The 24,444-nt window shown below is 43.6% G+C and overlaps 1 protein-coding gene across 6 annotated transcripts in view; it reads right to left on the reverse strand.

Moving 5' to 3' along the window:
• Positions 1–24,444, reverse strand: part of cadpsa (Ca2+-dependent activator protein for secretion a) — a 580,082-nt gene that overhangs the window by 269,333 nt on the left and 286,305 nt on the right. For all 6 annotated transcript variants that reach the window (XM_078543642.1, XM_078543641.1, XM_078543639.1 and 3 more), the window contains exons 7-8: positions 14,054–14,165; positions 167–306 (exon numbers count right to left, since the gene is read on the reverse strand). In XM_078543642.1, the coding sequence (XP_078399768.1) occupies positions 167–306; positions 14,054–14,165 (252 nt within the window). The remainder of the gene's footprint in view (positions 1–166; positions 307–14,053; positions 14,166–24,444) is intronic.

The following is a 24,444-nucleotide window of genomic DNA, read 5'->3' on the forward strand; positions in this document are numbered from 1 at the left end:
GTGCGGCTGTGGGTCTGAATTGATTTCAATATTTGGATATGACTGAACGGGTCAAATATGATAGTCACACAACCAAATATCATGAGTCTTAAATGATATTATTCTATTTAAACCAACATCCCCATCCCTTATTTTAAGTACTGTAATTTACAGGCTGCATACTTACCCGCAATGCTTCATATTCTGTGGTTTGTCCATTCGAACTGCCAATTTAATTTTCAGATCCTGATCAGTGCTGTTTTTTGAAACAACCATTTTATGTAAATCGGCTGATTTTGGACTATTAGGTGTAGGATGCAAAACAACCTGAAAAAGAACACACAAGTAATGGTATTTCATTGACTGGTGCAGTGTAACTATGAAATAAATTACTGTCATTTGGAAACACGTAACTGAAATTTGTTTGCCGTGGAAAAAAAAATTGGGAGGCAAGATTATTAACACTAAGATCTGGCTAGACATGTCACAACTAAGGAATAGTATGTTATTCCTTCTTGGATCTAAGATATATACTATGACGATGTGATGAGATCTGCATGGTTGCAGAAACAAGAACAGCAGCACAGGTGGGATTCATCAATAATAATTAAGAAATAAACCCATTTCTACAAAATCTAATGACATTCACCATGGAGAATGTTAATGAAAAGAAATGTGTCAGTTGAGGCAATTCTGTTTAATTTTATTTTCATCATTTGGGTTCATTTATGTTTAGTTGTGAAATTAATTCTGCAGAATTATTGACTATTCCTCCACTGTAACTTTGTCAAATACCATGTTTAAGTGTGTAAATAGGGTTTCCACCACATTTACTGGTGTCTCTGTCTGTTACAGTTGCTCTTCTGTATGCATTTATTAGCTTGATGTCAGTCTATTATAGTTCACTTGTGTTTGCTGTTATTGGAGTACCTGTTACAGCTGTATTCCTTTGTTTATGTATTACTGGTTCAACTGTATGTTACAGATGAACTTGTATACCTGTTACTGGTAATTCTGTCTGTGTGGTTTTATATGTGCATTTACCTTTACTGTATCTTGTGTCACAACTGCATTTGTGCATCTGTCTAGTGCTGATGTATACCTGTAAATTTCCACATGAACGTTTGTTTATCACTGTTGTAATTGTCTGTTTTTGATACACTTGTGCATTTATCTATTATTGGCATGTCTGTCTGTGTATTACTAGCATGTATGCTGTGTATGTCTTCATGTGTATTGCTGGGGTGTCTGTCTGTGTCTTGCTGCTACCTCTGTCTGTCTGCCCATTACTGGTGTGTCCATCTGCCTGTTACTGGTGTGTCCATCTGCCCGTTACTGGTGTGTCCATCTGCCTGTTACTGGTGTGTCCATCTGCCTGTTACTGGTGTGTCCATCTGCCCGTCACTGGTGTGTCCAACTGCTCGTCATTGGTGTATATGTCTGTCTGTTATTAGAGTATTTGTCTGTTACTATTGCTCTTCTGGGTCTGTTTATTTCTGGTGTATCAGGGGCTAAAATTCCTAGGGTGAGATAGAGTGAAACTAGAGCCATGACGGGCCAGGATTAAAGAGCAGAACCTGAATTCATTAGGTTTCTGTCCCATTGAACTCTATTTCAAATCCTAATTAGGAGGGGAAGAGGAGGGTTTGGGTGGAGGAGGGGTGACAGCAAATTTGTCTTCTTCACTCCTTAGCTCTATTAGAAATTTTGAATTAGAATTTTGTCCATTATGCATTCCTTTGGCCCAGCATATGTCTGCTCAGATTAGGTGTAGTTCTGTACTGGCACTTCTGAAAGACCTAGAAATATTTCTGAGGAGCAGGAAATCAATTACCTTGAAGAGGATGCTCTGGTTTCACTTTGGGCAAAATTTCAAACGTTTGTGTCAACTTCTTTGCCTAATAAGGGCATCTGCTTCCCTCCATCTGCTTTCTAATTGGATATCTTTATTATTTATGGCTGACTTTGCTATTTGGCATTTTATACATTTACAACAGTAAGTTACATCAGTACATGGATATATTCATTATTGCGCAGAACATCTCAGCTCATCTGCTGTTGAAACTCTCATCCATGCCTTTGTTACCTTTAGACTTGACTGTTCCAACACATTCCTGGCCATGTGTTCATCTGCCTTATCCTCCTATTTTTGTACTCACTTGCATGTGGCACTGGGAGTAATCTGGAGATTAGTACTTTTGAGGTCTTGCTTGCTGAGTTTCTACCTAGCTCCCTAAATACTGTCTGCGGGACTACATGCTGCCTTCCTACCTAAGTCATTGGTACCAACATGGACCATGACCTTTGGATATTCACCCTTCCCCCAGAAGAATGTCCTGCAGCCTCTCAGTGACATCCTTGACCCTGGCACCAAGGAGGCAACATACCATTTTGGAGTCAAGTCTACGACTGCAGAAATGCCTGTCTGTTCCCCTAACTAGTGAATCCCCTATCACTACTTCTCTTCCTTTCTTGTTCCTCCCTTCCTGTACAGCTGAGCCACTCATGGTGCCAAAAACTTGGTTCTGACTGCAATCCTCTGAGGAACCAATGCCCTCACCAGTATCCAAAACAGAAAACCAATTAATGAGCAGGACCCCAGGGGACTCCTTTACTACCTGCCTGGTTCTCCTGGACTGCCTGATGGTCACCCATTCCCTTTCTGCCTCCATACTCCTAACCTGCGGTGTGGACATCTCTCTGAACATGCTATCCACGTAGCTCTCAGCCTCGCGGATGCGCTAGTGACTCCAGCCACTGCTCAAGCCCTGAAACTCGGAGCTCAAGTTTCTGCAGCTAGCAGCACTTCCTGCACAAGTGGTATTCTAGGTCACCAGTCGTGTCCATGATTTAGTACAAATTATAGGACACACATTCCACATGACCAAGCTGCCCTGCCATGTCTTAACTTTACTTCCTTTTTGTTAACTTTATTTTACTTTGCTTTACTTGTATTACTTTATGTTCCTGGCCCAGACCTCCTCTTATTCCTAGTGTTTCTTACTCAAATCCAAGTAGCTGCTTCTTTAAAAATAATACACTTTTCTAATTTACACTTATTTAAAGACGCTCCCTAATATCAGTTTCTTACCAACCAATGAACTTATGGTTTTCCTGTGATGTCACTATTCAAATTTTTTCAATCTCAGGTCGGAAGGTGAAGTTTACACCCAGGTCTGTTTTTGTCAGTTGCTCCTATTCCTGACTTAGAATAATTCCTATGCATAACACACCTCTTCCCCTGTGCACCGAATTCCCATGTGAGCCTAATTCGCTACTCACTCGATCTCCTTGTCACTCCAGCGCAGTCGCCTGTCTCCTCGCGTGTCCTTTACTGACTGTGTGGTTTGAAAGGCCCTCTTCACTTCTCTTGTTTGTTTCTTCATTTCTCCTCTGAACCTTCTGTATTCAGCTTGGTTCTCAATTGTATTTTCTACCTGACACCTGTCATAAGCACAATTTTTCTTCTTTATCTTAATTTCTATCTCCTTTATCATGGCGTGGGAGGGAGGGCTTTAGATTCCTGGGGCACAGGGACTGGCTCTGGGGGAAATGGCACCTGTACAAGTCGGATGGATTGTACCTGAACAGAGCCAGGGCTGAGTTCCTTGTGGGCGTTTGCTAGTGCTGTTGGGGCGGCTTTAAGCTCACTCAGCAGGGGTGTGGGAGCCAGAAGAGAATATTAGAGAGTAATACTAAGATGCACAAAATACTGGGAGAGACAAAGAGAACTAGAATAGAGAATAGTGCATTAATAGGCAGAGTTCGAGCAAGGGAGAAAGTAATGAAGTCTATATCAGGGTTATGCTGCATGCATGTGAATGCACGGGGTTTAGTAAATAAGGTTGGTGAATGACAGGCAGAATTATGATGTTGTGGCGATAACAGAGACCTGGCTTAAGGAGGGGCAGGGCTGGATGTTAAATATTCCTAGGTACAAGGTCTTCAGGAAAGATAGAGTAAAAAGAAAAAGAAGAGGGGTGGCGGTATTGGTTAAGGAGAGCATTGCAGTGCTGCAGAAAGAGGGTTCAAGGGCAGAATCAATTTGGCTACAGCTAAGGAACAAAAAGGGTGCAATTACATTGCTCAGTGTAGTCTATAGGCCACCAACTAGTGGGAAGGATGTAGAGGAACAAATCTGCAGGGAAATTACAATAACTTGCAAACATAATAGAGTAGTTATAATGGCGGACTTTAATTACCCAAATATAGACTGGGATAGTAGTAGTGTAAGGGCAGAGAGGGGCAAGAGTTCCTAGAGTGTGTTCAGGAGAATTTTCCACAGCAGTATGTGTCCAGTCGAACAAGAAAGGAGGCACTGCTACAGCTGGTTTTTGGAAATGAGGTGAGCCAAGTAGATCAAGTGTCAGTGGGGGAACATATAAGAGACAGTGATCATTGTATCATAAGGTTTAGGATGATGGTATAAAAGGACAATGTGCAATCCAGAGTAAGAATAATTAACTGAGGACAGCCAACTTCAATGGGGCAAGAATGGAGCTGGGCCGGATAGACTGGAACCAAAGATTGGCGGGAAATACTGGAGCTGAACAATGGGCTATCTTCAAAGAAGAAATGATTAAGGCACAGTCAAGTATATTCCCTCAAAAAGGAAAGGTAGGGCAAACAAATCCAGAGCTCCTTGGTTGAAAAAGGAGATAGAAATTCAGATAAAGAAGAAAAAATGTGCTTATGACAGGTGTCAGGTAGAAAATACAATTGAGAACCAAGCTGAATACAGAAGGTTCAGGGAAGAGGTGAAGAAACAAACAAGAGACGTGAAGAAGGATTATGAGAAAAGACTGGCAGCTAGCATAAAGGGGAATCCCAAAGTCTTCTATAGGCACTTAAATAATAAAAAGGTGTTAAAGGAGGAGTAGGGCCAATTAGGGCCAAAAAGGGGAATTACACATGGAGGAAGGGGATATGGCTGAGGTATTATATGAATACTTTGCATCTGTCTTTACCAAGGAAGCAGATGCTACCCAGGCCATAGCGACTCTGTCGCTAGAAGGGTTCAAAATTGAAAGGTGGTGGTAGTGGATAAACTGTTGGTACTTAAAGTTGACAAGGCACCAGGACTGGATGAGATGCATCGAAGGATATTGAAGGAAGTGAGAGCGGAAATTGCAGGAGCACTGGCCATAATCTTTCAGTCTTCCCTAGACTCAGTGGAGATGCCAGAGGATTGGAGAATTGCAAACATTATGTAACTGTAACTAGTGGAGTGCCACAGGAATCAATGCTGGGGCCACAATTATTTACAATATATATTAATGACTTAATGACGGAAGTGAATGTACTATTGCCAAGTTAGCGGATGACACAAAAACAGCTGGGAAGGCAAGTGGTGAGGATGACACAAAGAGTCTGCAGAGGGATATAGACAGGTTAAGTGAATGGGCAAAAACTTGGCAGATGAAATATAATGTGGGAAAACGTGAGGCTATGCACTTTGGCAGGAAGAATACAGGAGCTGAATATTATTTAAATGGAGAAAGCTGCAGCACAGAGGGATTTGGGGGTCCTCGTGCATGAATCCCAAAAGGCTAACATACAAGTTCAGCAGTTAATAGGGAAGGCAAATGGAATGTTGGCCTTTACTTCAAAGGGAATGGAGTATAAAAATAGGCAAGTCTTGCTAAAACTACACAATGAAGAATGCAGGAGGGCATGCCAGGAACAGCACCAGGCATCCCTAAAAATGAGGTGTCAACCTGGTAAAGCTATAAAACAGGACTACTTGCGTGCCAAACAGCATTAGCAGCAAGTGATAGACAAAGCTAAGCAATCCCACAACCAACGGATCAGATCTAAGCTCTGCAGTCCTGCACATCCAATCGTGAATGGTGGTGGACAATTAAACAACTCACTGGAGGAGGTGGGTCCGCAAATATCCCCATCCCCCTCAATGATGGAGGAGCCCAGCACAGCAGTGCAAATGATAAGGCTGAAGCATTCGCAATAATCTTCAGCCAGAAATGCTGAGTGGATGATCCATCTTGGCCTCCTCCGGAGGTCCCCAGCATCATAGATGCCAGTCTTCAGCAAATTCGATTCACTCCACGTGATATCAAGAAACGACCGAAGGCACTGGATACTGCAAAGGCTATGAGCCCTGACAACATTCTGGCAATAGTACTGAAGACTTGCGCGCCAGAACTTGCTGCGCCCCTAGCCAAGCTGTTCCAGTACAGCTACAACATTACCCGGCTATGTGGAAAATTGCCCAGGTATGTCCTGGACACAAAAAGCAGGACAAATCCAACCCGGCCAATTACCGTCCCATCAGTCTACTTTCCATCATCAGTAAAGTAATGGAAGGGGTCATCAACAGTGCTATCAAGCGGCACTTGCTTAGCAATAACCTGCACACTGATGCCCAGTTTGGGTTCTGCCAGGGCCATTCAGCTCCTGACCTCGTTACAGCCTTGGTTCAAACATGGACAAAAGAGCTGAACTCCCGAGGTGAGGTGAAAGTGACTGCCCTTGACATCAAGGCAGCATTTGACTGAGTGTGGCATCAAGGAGCCCTAGCAAAACTGGAGTCAATGGGAATCAGGGGGAAAACCCTGCACTGGTTGGAGTCATACCTAGTACAAAGGAAGATGGTTGTGGTTGTTGGAGGTCAGTCATCTCAGGTCCAGGACATCACTGCAGGAGTTCCTCAGTGTCCTAGGCCCAACCATCTTCAGCTGCTTCATCAATGACCTTCCTTCCATCATAAGGTCAGAAGCGGGGATATTTGCTGATGATTGCACAATGTTCAGCACATTTGCGACTCCTCAGATACTGAAGCAGTCCATGTCCAAATGCAGCAAGACCTGGACAATATCCAGGCTTGGACTGACAAGTGGCAAGTAACATTCACGCCACACAAGTGTCAAGCAATGGCCATCTCCAACAAGAGAGAATCCAACCATCATCCCTTGATTTTCAATGGCATTACCATCAGTGAATCTCCCACTATCAACATCCTGGGGGTTACCATTGACCAGAAACTGAACTGGACTAGCCATATAAATGCTGTGGTTACAAGAGCAGGTCAGAGGCTAGGAATCCTGCTACGAGTAACTCGTCTCCTGACTTCCCAAAGCCTGTCCACCATCTACAAGGCACAAGTCAGGAGTGTGATGGAATACTCCCCACTTGCCTGGATGAGTGCAGCTCCCACAACACTGAAGAAGCTGGATACTGTCCAGGCCAAAGCAGTCAGCTTGATTGGCACTACATCCACAAACATTCACTCCTTCCATCACCGACACACAATAGCAGCAGTGTGTACCATATACAAGGCTCCTTGGACAGCACCTTCCAAACCCATGACCACTACCACCTAGAAGGAGAAGGGCAGCAGATAGATGGGAACACCACCACTTGGAGGTTCCCCTCCAAGTCACTCACCATCCTGACTTGGAAATATATCGCCGTTCCTTCACTTTGCTGGGTCAAAATCCTGGAACTCCCTTCCTAACATCACTGTGGGTGTACCTACACCACATGGACTGCAGCGGTTTAAGAAGGCACCACCTTCTCAAGGGCAATTTGAATAAATGCTGGCCCAGCCAGCGACGCCCACATCCCATGAATGAATTTAAAAAAAAATACAAGGCACTAAATAGACCACACTTAGAATATTGTGAACAATTTTGGTCCCCTTATCTAAGGAAAGATATACTGACATTGGAGGTAGTCCAGAGAAGCTTCACTAAGCTGACCCCGGGGATGGAGGGATTTTCTTATGAGGAGAGTTGAGTAGGTTGGGCCTGTACTCACTGGAGTTTAGAAGAATGAGAGGTGACCTTATTGAAACATATAAAATTCTTAGGGGGCTTCAAAGGGTAGATGCTGAGAGGTTGTTTCCCCTTGTGGGAGAATCTAGGACCAGAGGGCATAATTTCAGACTAAGAGGTCACCCATTTAAAACAAAGATGAGGGGGAATTTCTTCTTTCAGAGGGTAGTGAATCTGTGGAATTCTTTACCGCAGTGGGCTTTAGAGGCTGGGTCATATTTTCAAGGCTGAGGTAGACAGATTTTTAATCAGTAGGGGAATCAAGGGTTATGGGGAAAAGGCAGGAAGTGGAATTGAGGATTATCAGATCAGCCATGATCCCATTGAATGGTGGCTCAGACTCGATGGGCCGAATGGCCTACTTCTGCTCCTACGATTTATGGTCGTCTTTTGGTCTTACAACTTTTTTTTGAACAAGGGCGTAATGTAAGGATAAGCCCAACAATTACAGGCCAGTCAGTGGGGAAGCTTCTAGGAACAATTATTTGGGATAGAATTAATAATCACATGGGTTGATTAGGAAGAGCCGGCATGGATTTCTTAAGGAAAAATTGTGTTTAACAAACCTGCTGGAGTTTATTGAAGAGGTAACAGGGAGGATTGATGAGGGTAATGCTGTTGATGTGGTGTACATGGACTTCCAAAATACATTTGATTTAATGCCACACAACAGATTTGAGAGAAAAGTTATAGCTCATGGAATAAAAGGGACAGTGGCAGCGTGGATATAAAATTGGCTGAGTAATAGGAAACAGCGAGTCATGGCTCATGGATATTTTTTGGGCTGGAGGGAGGTTTGTAGTGGAGTTGCCCAGGGTCGGTATTGGGACCCTTGCTTTTCCTGATGTACATTAATCTAGATCTTGGTGTACAGGGGATAATTTCAAAGTTTGCGGATGATACAAAACTTGGAAGCATTGTAAACTGTGAGGAGGACAGTGTAGAACTTCAAAAGGACATAGACAAGTTGGTGGAGTGGGCAGATAGGTGGTAGATGAAGTTCATTGTGGAGAAGGTGATTCATTTTGTAGGAAGAACATGGAGAGACAATATAAAATAAAGGATACAACTCTAAAGGGTGCGCAGGAGCAGAGGGACCTGGGTATATATGTGCATAAGTCATTAAAGGTGGCAGGATAGGTTGAGAGAGCAGTTAATAAAGCATACAGTATCCTAGGCTTTATTAATAGGGGCACAGAGTACAAGAGCAAGGAGGTTATGCTGAACTTGTATAGGACACTCGTTAGACCTCATCTTGAGTATTGTGTACAGTTCTGGGAGCCACACTTTAGGAAGGACATGAACACATTGGAGAGAATGCAGAAGGAGTATACAAAAATGGTTCCAGGGATGAAGAATATCAGTTATGAAGGTAGGTTGAAGAAGTTGAGACTGTTCTCCTTGGAGAGGAGAAGGCTAAGAGAAGATAGAGGTGTTCAAAATCATGAGGGGGGCCAGTCAGAGTAGATAGGGAGAAACTATTTCCGCTTGTAAAACGGTCGAGAACGAGAGGGCACCGATTTAAAGTGATTTGCAAAAGAAGCAAATGTGATGTGAGAAAAAAACTTTTTCACACAGCGAGTGGTTCGGGTCTGGAATGTATTGCCTGGAAGTGTGGTGGAGACAGGTTCAATTGAGGCATTCAAGAGGGCATTAGATGATTATTTAAATAGAATCAATGTGCAGGGTTGCAGGGAAAAGGTAGGAGAATGGAACTGAGTCATAATGCTCATCTGAAGAGCTGGTGCAGACATGATGGGCCGAATGGCCTCCTTCTGCACTGTAATGATTCTGTGGTAGATACTGGGTGAGTTGGCATAGAAGGTGAGGGCAAAGGATGGCAGATGAGGGCATGGGTTGGCATAGGTTGGTACTAAGTTGGCATAAGGGCTATGGGGATGAAGAGGGGTCATGGTTTGGCATGAGATGGCACTAAGTTGGCATGCAAGATAGGAGGGCCCACAAGGGAGGATAGAGGGGCATGAGGTGGCGTGGAGGTCATGGAGCCCAGGGGAAATGGGTAGAGGGGCATGAGGTAGCACAGAGGGTATGAGGAGCCATGGGGGGGTGCGCAAAGGAACATAGGTTGGTATGTGTTGGCATGGATGGGGCATAGGGTGTGTGTTTGAGGGAGTGGGTTTGGGGACGTGAGGGGTGAGGGCTGTTTTCGTTTCACTGTTTTTATTATAACTGGGATGAAGTTCCAGACACTGAGGTGAGCCTTTAACCAGCCCACCTTGGCACTCGGCAGCCCTTGTGGCCGTCTCTGCATTGTTTCCGAGGGCAGCGGGCGTGACTCCAGTTAGCACGTGCACCCCCTCCCCCGCAACGAAAATCAGACCATTCAGGGAAGTTTCTCCTGAGTCAGGGCTGGGAGTTGGGAGAAACTCAGGAGTGAAAATTTGACCCAGAATTTTGGATCCTATATTACTGGTGTCAATTATAGCTATATTTGTATATTTATCTTACCAGTGTCCTGGGTCCTGAAATTACACTGTGAGATAACAGTTACAAATAATTAATGCATTGTCTGAAATTTTTTTTCTGCTTGTCTCTGCCTATTTGTGGTGTCTCTGCTGGTTATTGGGATTTCTGTTACAGCTCTATTGGTATCCTACATTACAACAGTGACTACACTTCAAAAAGCACATCACTGACTATAAAGCACTTTGGGGAATCCTGAGGTCATGAAAAGTGCCCCCTTCAAATTCAAGATTCTTTCTTTCTATATCTGTAGCTTAACCACCAAATGCTGTTCACCCATCATGCCTGTGCTCACTGACCTACACTGCGCCTGGCTAAACAATAGCTGGATTTTAACATTCTTAACTTTGTTTCCAAACCCCTCCATGGCCTGGCACCTCCCTATATTTTTAATCGTTTCCAGCGCTACAATGCTAAAAATATCTGTGCTCCTCTAATTCTGCACTCATGAGCATCCCCAGTTTTGATCTCTCCACCACTGGTGTCTATGCCTTTAGCTGCCTCAGGCCTGAGCTCTGCAATTCCCTCCCCAAACCGCTCAGCCTCTAATTCAATTTCCTTCTTTAAGACACTCCTCAAAATCTACCTCTTTGACCAGGCTGTTGATCATCTGCCCTAATATCTCATGTGGCTTTGTATCATATTTTGTTTAATAATGCCTTTGTGAAATGCCTTGGGACATTTTCTGATGTTACAGCCACTATAATAATACAAGTTGTTGTTGTTCCTGCTGACTCTGTCTATGGCTTATGTCTCTGCTACAATTGTAATTGTGTCTATGTCTACGAGTGGCATCTGTTTTATTTATTCATTTTTACAGGATGTGGGTGTAGCTGGCTAGGCCAGCATTAATCCTGTCTGTTATTGGCTTCTCTGTTACAACTGCATCAATGTCTTTGTTATAGCCATCTTTGCATTTTACTGACTTATCCCTTAAACCTGCACCGATGAATCTCTCTATTTGTAATTGTCATCTCTATTATAGATGTACTGGGATCTCTGCCTGTTGCTGCTGGCTCTGCCTCTGCATTGTTGGCTCTGCCCGTGACTAGTGACTATAACTGTGTCTTGGTGGCTTTCTCAGTGAATGGGTGGTTATGCCTGTGGCTGATGGGTCTATATGTCACTGGGTGGCTTTCCCAATGACTGGATGTCTGAATCTGTTACCTTTGTATTCTGCTTGAGAATAATTAGTTACTGATTCTGAAACAGCAACACATCTGCAGTGCAGACAACTCATCAGTGATTATATAATTACCATAATACAACTCCGTTCTGATTACAAATCTTTATTATGTATTCAAAACTGGTCTATTTAATTGGCGGTTTAAATATGCACAACAGAAAGGTGCATCATCTTATCATTGGATAGAACAGAAATTATTTTTTAAATGACACCTGTACCATACACTTATGGACAAGTTAACACATTTTCTGTTTCAGATGCAGTCACTGGTTAGACCTCAGCAAGAGTATTGTGCCCATTTCTGGGCAGCACATTTTAGGAAGGCCTTGGCGAGGGTGCAGAATAGATTTGTTAGAATGACACCAAGGATGAGTGTTTCAGGAGAGAATAGGAAAGCAGGAATTGTTTCCCAAGGAGCACAGAAGGTTTAACAGAGGTGCTCAAAATTATGAGGACTTTTGATAAGAGTGGACAGAGAATCTGTTTCCACAGGCAGAAGGGTCTGTAACCAGAGGACACATGTAAAAAACTAGGGGAGATGAGGAGAAATTGTTTTACTCAGCAAACTGTTATGATCTGAATTCACTGCCTGAAAGGGTGGTGGAAATAGATTCCATAAGCAATTTTTAAAAGGGAATTGGATCACCACCTACAAAGGGAAAAAAAATTGCAGGGCTATAAGAAAAGAGCAGGGGAGTGAGACTAATTGGATGCTCTGTCAGAATGCCAGCAAAGGCACAACAGGTTGAATGGTATCCTTCTGTGCTGTATGATTCTATGAGATGCTGATGAATATACTGTCCATTTCTCATATTTTCTTGTTTGATAAATGACTGACTTGGCACATTGAAAGCCTCAACATAGCTGACAAACTTGATGTACATAAAGCATTTTCTTCTAAAGGTACTTATTGATCACCAATGTCATTGCTTGCAAGTATAACATTCTCTACTTCTTCTTCAATCCTCTCTGTTTTTCTATTTGTCTTCTACTTTTTCTGTCTTTCTGTACTTTTATCTTTTCTTTGTATGCCTCTTACACTTTCTTTCGTTCTTGTCTGCCATATGCATCATCTTCAGGGTATATTAGAAATTATAATCACAGGCGATTGCATTCTAAATATTTAGGATATCAGTTCACTATCATTTGCGATTTCTTTCCCTTTTAGTAATGTTACAAAATTCTAATACATAGACTGGAATATGCTAAGTTATCACTACCTGCCAATTGGGATAAATAGAAGATAATAAACTTGAGAACCACTTTAGACCAGGTCTGGCAGCTCCCACCCAACAAAAGAGGGGTCTGCCATTGTGGAGGGGGTTATAATCGGGGCACTATGCAATCAATCCTGTTTCTTGTACACTCACACTCTGCAACAATTTGACAGACGGGTTTTGAGCAACATTGGAAGCTGTTGCTGCATCTAGGCAAGGATCTCATAGATTTGCAAAAGTCAGCGTCCTATAACATAAATAGGGCAACTACGTGATTTTAGTGCACAGTTGCATGTTCAGCAGGCAGTGCTAGCCTCATCAGGGAAAACTGGTGTTAAGCAGCGTATGTCCAGAGGGTGGCTAAGAATTGAATTTTATATAAGATGTTATTGTTTCCTTGAGAGCTTCTCCAACGCTCACAAGGAAACCTTGGAGCTCCATTGACCTAGGTTTTCCTTCTCCAGTCCCTGTCATCACCTCTGGAACTCCCCTAAGCTGACTGTTGGGGTCAGATCCCGTGAATCCATTGTGACAGCTTGCTGCCACCAAAACACCTACTCCTGCCCAGTCAGGGGCAGATTACTGCTGAGATTTGAGGAGAAGACTCAACATTGCTTTGGACAAAAGACCTTGGGCTTAAAATGATTCCAGCCTCATTCCAGTCTGGTTGCATTCTTACCCTGAGTTGAAATTGGGGATTTGGTTTCTATTTTGTAAGCTATTTGCTTAGCCAATATAGTGAGCTTTAAATGTTGCTCGTCGTGTTCTACAATCATATTATACTGCGATTCATAGCAGTTACTTCAGTAGCATATTATTCGGTGAGTGGAAAACAAATCAACATTGATTCTATGCATTATTATCAAATGTGTTTTAACATCGCAGAGAAGGAAGCTCTGACCTGATTTTAACTCAGGCCAGTAGTCCTGCAGTTAAGGGCCGAGGGGAGTGGAAAACTGGTAGCATCTCTTTCAAGGTATTTTAAAGACAAATCTTCCAGTTAAAGTGGTCTGGTTCACAAAGCAATGAGTTAAAGGCTCTTATACAGAGTAAAATATTCTGCATTAGGGGGTGAACAGACAAGCATTAAAGTGGCAGATTTACTGGCTGCCGGCTGCAATGTTCAGTATTATACTCATCTCTGAACAAAAGATCAGTCCTTATATAGGATGCATCCATTGCTTTCCTATTAAGATGTTTCTAATAGCTTAGGAAAAAAAGGCAGTTCCTACTTATTTGTTATTTTCTGTGAGAGATTTGGAGTGATATATCATGAGTGTGCAATTGGGATTGCAAAGCACTTCTTTGGCTGCAGACTCTAAATGCAATCAGTACAGACTTGGCACTGTCTCAATGGCATAAATCATTTATTGCAGGAAGTAAGAAGCACTTACCCGCCCAAGTTCTTTGTCCTCCAGAGCCAACACGCCAGTGCTCTCTGTGAAGAGTTTCACCTTTACTGCAGGAAGTGGGTGTGTGCTGGTAAAGTCACCTTGGGTACCCCAGCTGGAGAAAAGAAACCATTTTAGAAATGGTAAATTTAGTCTCTTTTAAACACCAGAATTTTGGATCAAGCAACTGATCAGCCTTTGACATTGCGAAGTTTAATCTACAGTGTAAAATCAGAAGTTGGACTTTGAAATAACAAAACGTTAAGCTGAACCACAAACATCATTTATTTTCATTAAAAAGCATCCTCACAGAAAATGCTAATTGCAAAATGTTTACATTGTTCGGAATTGAAAGCTAAGGTTTACTTCACAGCTGGGGAATGAAATAGAGTTAAATCAGAAAAGGTCAAATGGAATAAAGTGAAATGAGAAAAGCTCTAAGCACAGCAGGTAACTGTCACAACATTTAAACCTGAAACAGGTCCACGCAGAGTCACAGCAAAGTAGGGAGGTGAAATACACAGCCTCCTTAAAACATGCTGGCTTCATTCTGACAGAATTAATTACTGTAATGTTGTCTCTATGCTTGCTGGGTAGGATATATGAAAAAGCTTGTGAAGGGTCAGTGGCGAGGCCAGGGTGGGGGAGAGAGGGTGGTGAAGAGAAGACGTGATGTCAATCTAGATAAACATTTTATAGATAACTCTATCAAGAATATTGCACCCACATTTTGATTTTGACTAGTATACTTTCCTGGTCTTTATTTTCACTCATCTTTCAGCAAATCCAGTTGCATTTCACAAATAATTACAGTGTAAGTTCATTAAATAGCAGATATGGATCCACCAGATAAAATTAACCAATTGAAAATACACAAATTACTTGGGCAGCTGAAAAGGTCATGAGTCCAAAACTGTTTCATTTAAGGTTACTAGTGTGAGAAATCAAGACTGTATAAAGAGCTCATTGTACACATGGTAAATGACAACAACAAGGAAGTAATGCCAAGCAATTGGTAAATGAAGTTCACAGCTAAATATGAAGGGTTACATTTTGGTAAGAATAGGGAGGCCACTTATGACATGGAAGGTGCAAGTATAGGTAGGGTAGAGGAACAAAGGAATTTGAAGTAAAAATACATAAATCATTAAAAGTTACACCACAGGTTAGTGAAGCCATAAAAAAGCAAACCAAGCACTGGGCTTTATTTCTAGAGGGATAGAATTGAAAAGTAGGGAATTTATGCTTAACCTGTATCAGACCTCCGTTGGACCATTTAGGAATACTGTGTGCAGTTCTATTTGCCATATTAAAAAAGGATATAGACACACTATGGATGCAGAGAAGATTTACAATTATGAAATCTCAGGAAAGGGTCGACAGACTGGGTCTCTCTTCTCTTGAAAAAAGGCTGAAGGATGACCTAATAAAGGTCTTTAAAATTATGAAAGGTAATGATACAGAGAGAATGTTTCCTCTTGTGAGGAAAAACTAGAGGCCAATATAAGATAGTCACCAAGAAGTCAATAAGAAATCCAATTCAGGAGAAATCTCTTTACCCAAAGAATGGTGAGAATGTGGAATTTGCTACCCTAGGAAGTTGTTGAAGCAAATAGTATAGATGCATTTAAGGAGAAGCTGGGTAAGTATATGAGAGAGAAGGAAATAGACAGTTACAATGATAGATTTAGATGAGGAGAGATGGGAGGGGGTCAAGTGGAGCATAAATATCAGCAAGGGCTGGTTGGGCCAAATAGCCTGTTTCTAAGTTGTATATCCAATGTAAGGAATCATGTGTCATACATTGATTGCAAAGGGTGACTTTATTTGTATGTTGCTATCAGTCAGTGTAGAGTGGGGGAGCCAGAACCATCACTGCACTGTACAAGATCAGATCATTGCTGCCAGTTGAAGTGGTGTGTTCAATTCTGGGCACCACACTTTAATAAAGAAATGAAGGATTTGGAGAAGGTACAGAAGAAATTTATTGGAATGGTTCCAGGGATGAGAATTGCAGTTATGTGGACAGAGTGGGAAAGCTGGGTTGATCTCCTTATCACGGAGAAGACTAAGGGGAGATTTGATAGAGGTATTTAAAATCATGAACAGTTTAGATGTTTAGAAATAATGAGAAACTTTGACTTAAGCATCAATAACGAGAGAGCACAGGTTTAAGATGATTGGTAGAAGGCCAGAGGCGACATTAGGAAAAGCAATGAGCTGGTTACCATTTTGAATGCTCTGTCAGCCTGATAACGCAATGGATACAGGTTCAATTGTAGCTTTCAAAAGGGAGTTGGATAAACACTTGAAGGAGAGAATATTGCAGGGTTATGGGTATTTTTTTCCCTTTGGATACCAACATTCATTAAGGTTCACTAATAAAACTTTCCTGAGATACTGTAAAGCTGGCCTACATGTACATTCTTGACCCTGCTCCACCTTCATTCATTATACATCTATCTCTCTCTAGTTTCAATACAAGCTTTTTATAAACCATTGTTTTCTTTGGGTTTTTGCCATAGGGGCTGAGATTCTATTTTCCCTGTGCAATGTTAATAATGGTACCTCTAACTTCACTCTACATAGGCAGCAGGATAATATCCTATTTCACTGACGAGCGTTCTCATATTTGTCTCCCTTAATTAGAGATTTTCTTAAGCTTATCCACATCAAAGGTCTGACCAAGAAGCTAAGTGTTTTCTCATTATTACTACGAAGTGAGAATAGACTATTTACCAGAAATAGGATGAACCTTTTATGAGTCTTCTTTCCCCTAATGCAAGGGCTTGTCACATGGAAAACAGGTTGTGGTCTGTACTCAGGCTATTTCTGTACAGTACATGCAAATTGCCAGTGTTATAAGCTTACCGATGGTCATTCAAACCCAATGGGTAGAATTTAATGCCCTCCCTCCATGATGAGTTTGGTGGCAGGGGCACTTAATCGGACGGAAGTGTGGCAGGTGGGAACCCCGCTGCCTTCCCGTCTCTACCCCAATTAAGACAGTGGTGGGAAGGATTTTGAGGGTCTCATCCCGCTCTCCTGGTATGCACCCAGCAGCAGGCAAGGGACTCACCATGTGGCAAGCCCGAAAAGCAAACCCTGTTGGGGTTGCTTGCGGGATTCCAGGTGGGATCCTTCATTCAATGGCACTCAGTGCCTGATTGAGGGACTTGGCATCGGGAAGCAAGATCCCATCGAGAGCCACCCCTTGTTCTTGCTGCCAAGCCCCTCCTCTGTGACTCCACTCCCACCATCATTCATTTTGCCTGGGTCTATCAGCAATCCTGGACCTTAGGTGGTTGTGGTACCGGTGGTGTTGCCAAGCAACGAGGAGCTGCCGGCCTCTGATTGGCCGGCATCTCTCGACAGGGAGGACTTCTGCCCCCCAGATCCGTGATCCCAGGGAAGACCTGCTGCTGCCGAATTAGGTGCCCGATTGGCAATTAATTTGGCGGGCCTTCCCAAAAAGAGGTGATGCTAGGGTGGCCAGATTTTCAAAAGTCAAAACTGGAACTCATTGAAAAGCCTTGGGAAGGCGGGGCTTCATGATGATGCACATGTTAGGTAACCAATGGCAGGAATCTTAGGGGGGGCAGTGGACAGTTGAAGGTGGGGGGGTCATGTAATGAGATCTCACAGAATATGGCCTGCCAGAGTAGGCAACCCTATTAAGACACCTGATTATTGAAAAGCCATGGACTTTTGTTTCAATGAAATTTTGCCTCATTTTCTTTAAAAAAAAGTGAATCGAGGCTTCATTTCCAACAAGATCCCAGATCTGTATTCCTCTCTAACTTTACTGTGCAATGCAAAGTGGTTAGATCGATCTCCATTTAAAAGGCTTGTTTATTTTCATTTGCACACTGGGTTATAACAATAAACATTTTCAGCCAGAAGCTGGATTTTAAACTGGGAGATTTTGTTTGCACCCAGAGCCACCAGCAGGAAATAGCGAGATCTTTCAGCGAGAAGTTTGACTAAACGTGCCATGGCTCAACCAAACTTGCTTGCCACGTTGTTCAGTGCTGATTGGTGGTTTACTGATGAGTGCCATCCAATTACCTCTTCATATGCAGTTGGCTGAAAATTTTCTGTCATCACCCAGAAGCTGATTCCTGTTGTGTTAATATAATGGGCTTATTTACCGTACAAGACACAACAACCAGTCTCTCATAAGGGATTGGGTAAACACGTTGTAAATTCATTTATTAAGACTAGGCACAAGAGAACAGGTGTACATAGATGTAAAGCTTGAAGGCATCAGAACTGTGTTTGTTCTCTTCTTAAAGCTAAAGTGGAATTAACATTAGATCACATGACACCACCTCGTGTGATATCGTGCTGATATCCCTTAAAAGGCATATTATAGCATTGCCCTTTCTTCTTGCTTTACCACGCCGCCCCTCCCCCCCATTAGAAATATAACTAATTACAATCTCCACCCCTCCATCATCTTCACATGGTCCATCTCTGACACTTCTCTTCCCTTCCGTGACCTTTCTGTCTCAATTTCTGATGATAGACTGTCCACCAACATCCATTACAAGCCTACCGACTCCCACAGCTACCTCGACTACAGCTCCTCACACCCCGCTTCCTGTAAAGACTCCATCCCATTCTTTCAGTTCCTTCGCCTCCGTCGCATCTGTTCTGATGACGCTACCTTCAAAAACAGCTCCTCTGACATGTCCTCCTTCTTCCTTAACCGAGGTTTTCCATCCACGGTCGTTGACAGGGCCCTCAACCGTGTCCGGCCCATATCCCGCGCATCCTCCCTCACGCCTTCTCCTCCTTCCCAGAAACATGATAGGGTCCCCCTTGTCCTCACTTATCACCCCACCAGCCTCCGCATTCAAAGGATCATCCTCCGCCATTTCCGCCAACTCCAGCATGATGCCACCACCAAACACATCTTCCCTTCACCCCCCTTGACGGCATTCCGTAGGGATCGTTCCCTCCGGGACACCCTGGTCCACTCCTCCATCGCCCCCTACTCCTCAACCCCCACTTATGGCACCTCCCCATGCCCACGCAGAAGATGCAACACCTGCCCCTTCACTTCCTCTCTCCTCACCGTCCAAGGGCCCAAACACTCCTTTCAAGTGAAGCTGCATTTCACTTGCATTTCCCCTAACTTAGTCTACTGCATTCGTTGCTCCCAATGCGGTCTCCTCTACATTGGAGAGACCAAACGCAAACTGGGCGACCGTTTTGCGGAACACCTGCGGTCTGTCCGCAAGAAAGACCCAAACCTCCCTGTCGCTTGCCATTTTAACACTCCACCCTGTTCTCTTGCCAACATGTCTGTCCTTGGCTTGCTGCATTGTTCCAGTGAAGCCCAACGCAAACTGGAGGAACAGCACCTCATCTTCCGACTAGGCACTTTACAGCCCTCTGGGCTGAATATTGAATTCAACAACTTTAGATCTTAAACTCCCCCTCCCCCCATCCCCACCCCGTTTCTTTTCCCCCCCCACCCGCTTTTTTTTTTTCAATAATTTATATAGATTCTTCTTTCCCCACCTATTTCCATTATTTTAAAATCTAAAACTAAAACCTTTAGTCTTTCCACCCCACCCCCACTAGAGCTGTACTTTGAATATCCTGTTTTCCATTCTTAATTAGCACTTTTCTCAGACAAAGACCACCACCTTCAACACCTCTTTGACCCTTTTGTCTGTGACATCTTTTGATTATCTGCTCACACCACACCCTCAATGTGTCTCTTCCCCCCCCCACCCCCCCCCACCCACCTTAAACCAATTTATATTTCTCCCTTGTTGAAACTATGCTGCAGTTCTGCCGAAGGGCCATGAAGGCTCGAAACATTAACTGATTTCTTCTCCGCCGATGCTGCCAGACTTGCTGAGTTTTTCCAGGTAATTCTGTTTTTGTAATTGCAATACATGTTCATGTTTAGTTACCATTAGATAAGCGCATAGAACTGATGCATCTATGAGTTTCGAAAGCGTAGAGGTAATCTGCTGGTACGCCCAGATCTTGTAATGGTAACCTTGTCCGGAGGCTACTTTAATTATTCACAGTGATCTGTGGGATTGCCATTCTTGGATGTTGCTCATGGTTGCATTTGGGATCTTGTCCTAGATGTAATAGGACTGTAAGGTGGTTGAGGAGCTGGAATGGATCCAATTTGTCCTCAGTTACGTATCACCGTGCGTTTTTGTGTGTAATGACTTCATAGGACCTTAATACTGAACAAATCCTTGTCACCTCCGCTGGTTGCCATGTACCTCCTGTGGGATACCGGATGTGAACTTGTCCCAATTGTAAACCTGGCAATTCTGTACCTGCATTTTTACCGTGCATGTTGGTCATCTTCTATTGTAGTTTTACACGAGGTACTTGCTCCCTATGTGGATGAGGAACAGGGCTGTAGGGAGGATGAGCCAGCTGACCATGGCACCGTGGCACAGGAGGCCATTCAAGAGGGGGGAGCAAAAAGACAAGTGGTAGTCCCGCATGGTATGTTGCCTGCCCGGTGCCAGGGTGAGGGACATCTCTGACCGGCTTGAAAGGATTTTGGAGAGGGAGGGGGAGGATCCAGTTGTTGTGGTCCACGTCGGGACAAATAACATAGGTAAGACTAGGAAAGAGGACATGTTTGGGGATTATCAGGAACTAGGAACTAAATTAAAGAACAGGTCCTCAAGGGTTATAATCTCCGGGTTACTACCCGAGCCACGTGCAAATTGGCATAGGGACCCGAGAATAAGGGAAGTAAACACGTGGCTAAAGGAGTGGTGGGGAAAAGAGGGGTTCCATTTTGTGGGGCACTGGCCTCAGTATTGGAACAGGAGGGATCTGTACCACTGGGACGGTCTCCACCTGAACCGATCTGAGACCAATATTCTAGCGAAAAGGGTAAATAGGGTGGTCAACAGGACTTTAAACTAGAAAGTGGGGTGGGGGAGGGAAGGGTAAAACTCCAAGAAGTATGACTAATGGGAAACAAAGCAGCAGGTTAGCGTGTGGGGGGTGGATTCAACTTCATGGAAAATTATGAAAAACTGAAAAGAAAGGAGAGCCCAGGAGAGGCTATTAAAGTCTCCAGAAGACAAAATAGGACAGAGTGTTTGGAAAGGGCTAGGAATCTAACTTCAAGCACATCAGATAAAGGGACGACAATGAGAAAGGGGACAGGAAATACAGGACTGAAGGTGTTGTATCTGAATGCACGCAGTATACGAAATAAGGTAAATGAGCTTGTGGCGCAGATTGAAATGACAGGTATGATGTGGTGGGCATCACAGAGACATGGCTGCAAAGGGATCGGGACTGGGAGCTAAATATCCAAGGATATACAGCCTATCGAAAAGATAGGCAGGTTGGCAGAGGGGGTGGGGTTGCTTTGTAAGAAATGAAATTAAATCGATAGCAAGAAATGACGTAGGGTCAGATGATGTAGAATCTGTGTGGGTAGTGTTAAGGAACCGCAAAGGTAAAAAAACCATAATGGAAGTTATGTACAGGCCTCCGAACAGTAGTTAGGATGTGGGGCACAAGATACACCAGGAGATAGAAAAGGCATGTAAGAAAGGCAAGGTTACGGTGATCATGGGGGATTTCAATATGCAGGTAGACTGGGAAAATCAGGTTGGTAGTGGATCCCAAGAAAAGGAATTTGTGGAATGTCTACGAGATGGCTTTTTGGAGCAGCTTGTGGTGGAGCCCACTAGGGAACAGGCAATTCTAGATTTAGTGATGTGTAATGAGGCAGATTTGATGAGGGAGCTTAAGGTGAAGGAACCCTTAGGAGGAAGTGACATAATATGATAGAATTACCCTGCAATTTGAGAGGAAAAAGCTGGAATCAGATGTAACGGTATTACTGTTGAATAAAGGCAACTACAGAGGCATGAGGGAGGAGCTGGCCAGAGTTGACAGGGAGATGAGCCTAGCAGGAAAGACAGTGGAACAGAAATGGCAGGAGTTTATGGGAGTAATTTGGGAGACACAGCAAAAATTCATCCCTAGGAAGAAGAAGCATACTAAAGGGAGGACGAGGCAACCATGGCTGACAAGGGAAGTCAGGGGCAGCATAAAAGCTAAAGAGAAAGCATACAATGTGGCGAAGAGCAGTGGGAAACCAGGGGATTGGGAAGCCTACAAAGACCGACAGAGGACAACTAAAAAAGAAATAAGGTGGGAGAAGATTAAATATGAGGGTAAACTAGCCAGCAATATAAAAGAAGATTGCAAGAGTTTTTTTAAATATATAAAGGGTAAGAGAGAGGCAAAAGTGGACATTGGGCCACTGGAAAATGACGCTGGAGAAGTAGTAGTGGGGAACAAAGAAATGGTGGAGGAACTGAATAGGTACTTTGCGTCAGTCTTCACGGTGGAAGACACGAGTAACATCCCCAAAGTTCAAGAGAGTCGGGGGGGCAGAGGTGAGTATGGTGGCCATTACCAAGGAGAAGGTGCTAGGAAAACTGAAAGGTCTGAAGGTGGATAAATCACCTGGACCAGATGGATTATACCCCAGAGTTCTGAAGGAGATAGCTGAAGAGATAGTGGAGGCGTTAGTGGTGATCTTTCAGGAATCACTGGAGTCAGGGAGGGTTCCAGAGGACTGGAAAATCGCTAATGAGGCAAAAGATGGGAAATTACAGGCCGATTAGCCTGACCTCGGTCGTTGGTAAGATTTTAGAGTCCATTATTAAGGATGAAATTTCAGAATACTTGAAAGTGCATGGCAAAATAGGGTAAGTCAGCATGGTTTCATCAAGGGGAGGTCATGCCTGACAAATCAGTTAGAATTCTTTGAGGAGGTATCGAGTAGGTTAGACAAAGGAGAGCCAATGGATGTTATCTACTTGGACTTCCAGAAGGCCTTTGACAAGGTGCTGCACAGGAGGCTGCTCAGTAAGATAAGAGCCCATGGTGTTAGAGGCAAGGTACTAGCATGGATAGAAGATTGGCTGTCTGGCAGAAGGCAGAGAGTGGGGATAAGGGGGTCCTTCTCAGGATGGCGGCCGGTGACTAGTGGAGTTCCGCAGGGGTCAGTGTTGGGACCACAACTTTTCACTTTATACATTAATGATCTAGATGAAGGAACTGAGGGCATCCTGGCTAAGTTTGCAGATGATACAAAGATAGGTGGCGGGAAAGCTGCAGAAGGACTTGGACAGGTTAGGAGAATGGGCAAAGAAGCGGCAGATGGAATACAACGTGGGGAAGTGTGAGGTCATGCCCTTTGGTAGGAAGAATAGAGGCATAGACTATTTTCTAAATGGGGAGAGAATTCAGAAATCTGGAGTGCAAAGGGACTTGGGAGTCCTAGTCCAGGATTCTCTTAAGGTTAACTTGCAAGTTGAGTCGGTTGTGCAATGTTGGCATTTATTATTGTGCAAGTGCAATGTTGGCATTTATTTCGAGAGGACTAGAATACAAAAGCAGGATGTTCTGCTGAGGCTTTATAAGGCTCTGGTCAGACCACATTTAGAATATTGTGAGCAATTTTGGGCCCCATATCTCAGGAAGAATGTTCTGGCCCTGGAGAGGGTCCAGAGGAGTTTCACGAGAACGATCCCAGGAATGAAAGGCTTAACATATGAGGAACGTTTGAGGACTCTGGGTCTATACTCGATGGAGTTTGGAAGGATGAGGGGGGGATCTGATTGAAACTTACAAAATACTGAAAGGCCTGGATAGAGTGGATGTGGGGAAGATGTTTCCATTAGTAGGAGAGACTAGGACCCGAGGGCACAGCCTTAGAGTAAAGGGAAGATCTTTTAGTACAGAGATGAGGAGAAACTTCTTTAGCCAGAGAATCTATGGAATTCATTGCCACAGAAGGCTGTGGAGGCCATGAGTGTATTTAAGACCGAGATAGATAGGTTCTTGATTGGTAAGGGGATCAAAGGTTACAGGGAAAAGGCGGGAGAATGGGGTTGAGAAAATTATCTGCCATGATTGAATGGCAGAGCAGACTCGATGGGCCGAATGGCCTAATTTCTGCTCCTGTGTGTTATGGTCTTATGGTCTATAGTTACTGAGGGAGTAGAATTGGTGAGAGTAGGTAAATCTGCTCTTGATGGAATAGCTGCACTTAAAGGTGTCGCTCTCAGATGTAACATTGTAAATGTGCAGGTCTTGCTTGGTCTGTCTACATTTGAGAATTAGGGATTTCCCCATGTGAATCATTTGTTCAGCTAGGCCGTTAGATCTAGGGTAATGAGGAGAAGTGGTAGTGTGATCCATATTCCACTTCTCTCACATCCTGAAATGGCTTGCCAATAAATTGTGGACCATAATCTCTCTAGGCACACCAAATAACCTAAAAAAAGTACTTTGAGTGTGCGCGTCAGTTGTGCTTGACATATTGTGCAATTGTCGAATAATGGGGTACTTGGTAAAGTGATTGA

This window comes from Cetorhinus maximus, chromosome 6 (assembly GCF_964194155.1).
Source record: "Cetorhinus maximus chromosome 6, sCetMax3.hap1.1, whole genome shotgun sequence".
NCBI lineage: Eukaryota > Metazoa > Chordata > Chondrichthyes > Lamniformes > Cetorhinidae > Cetorhinus > Cetorhinus maximus.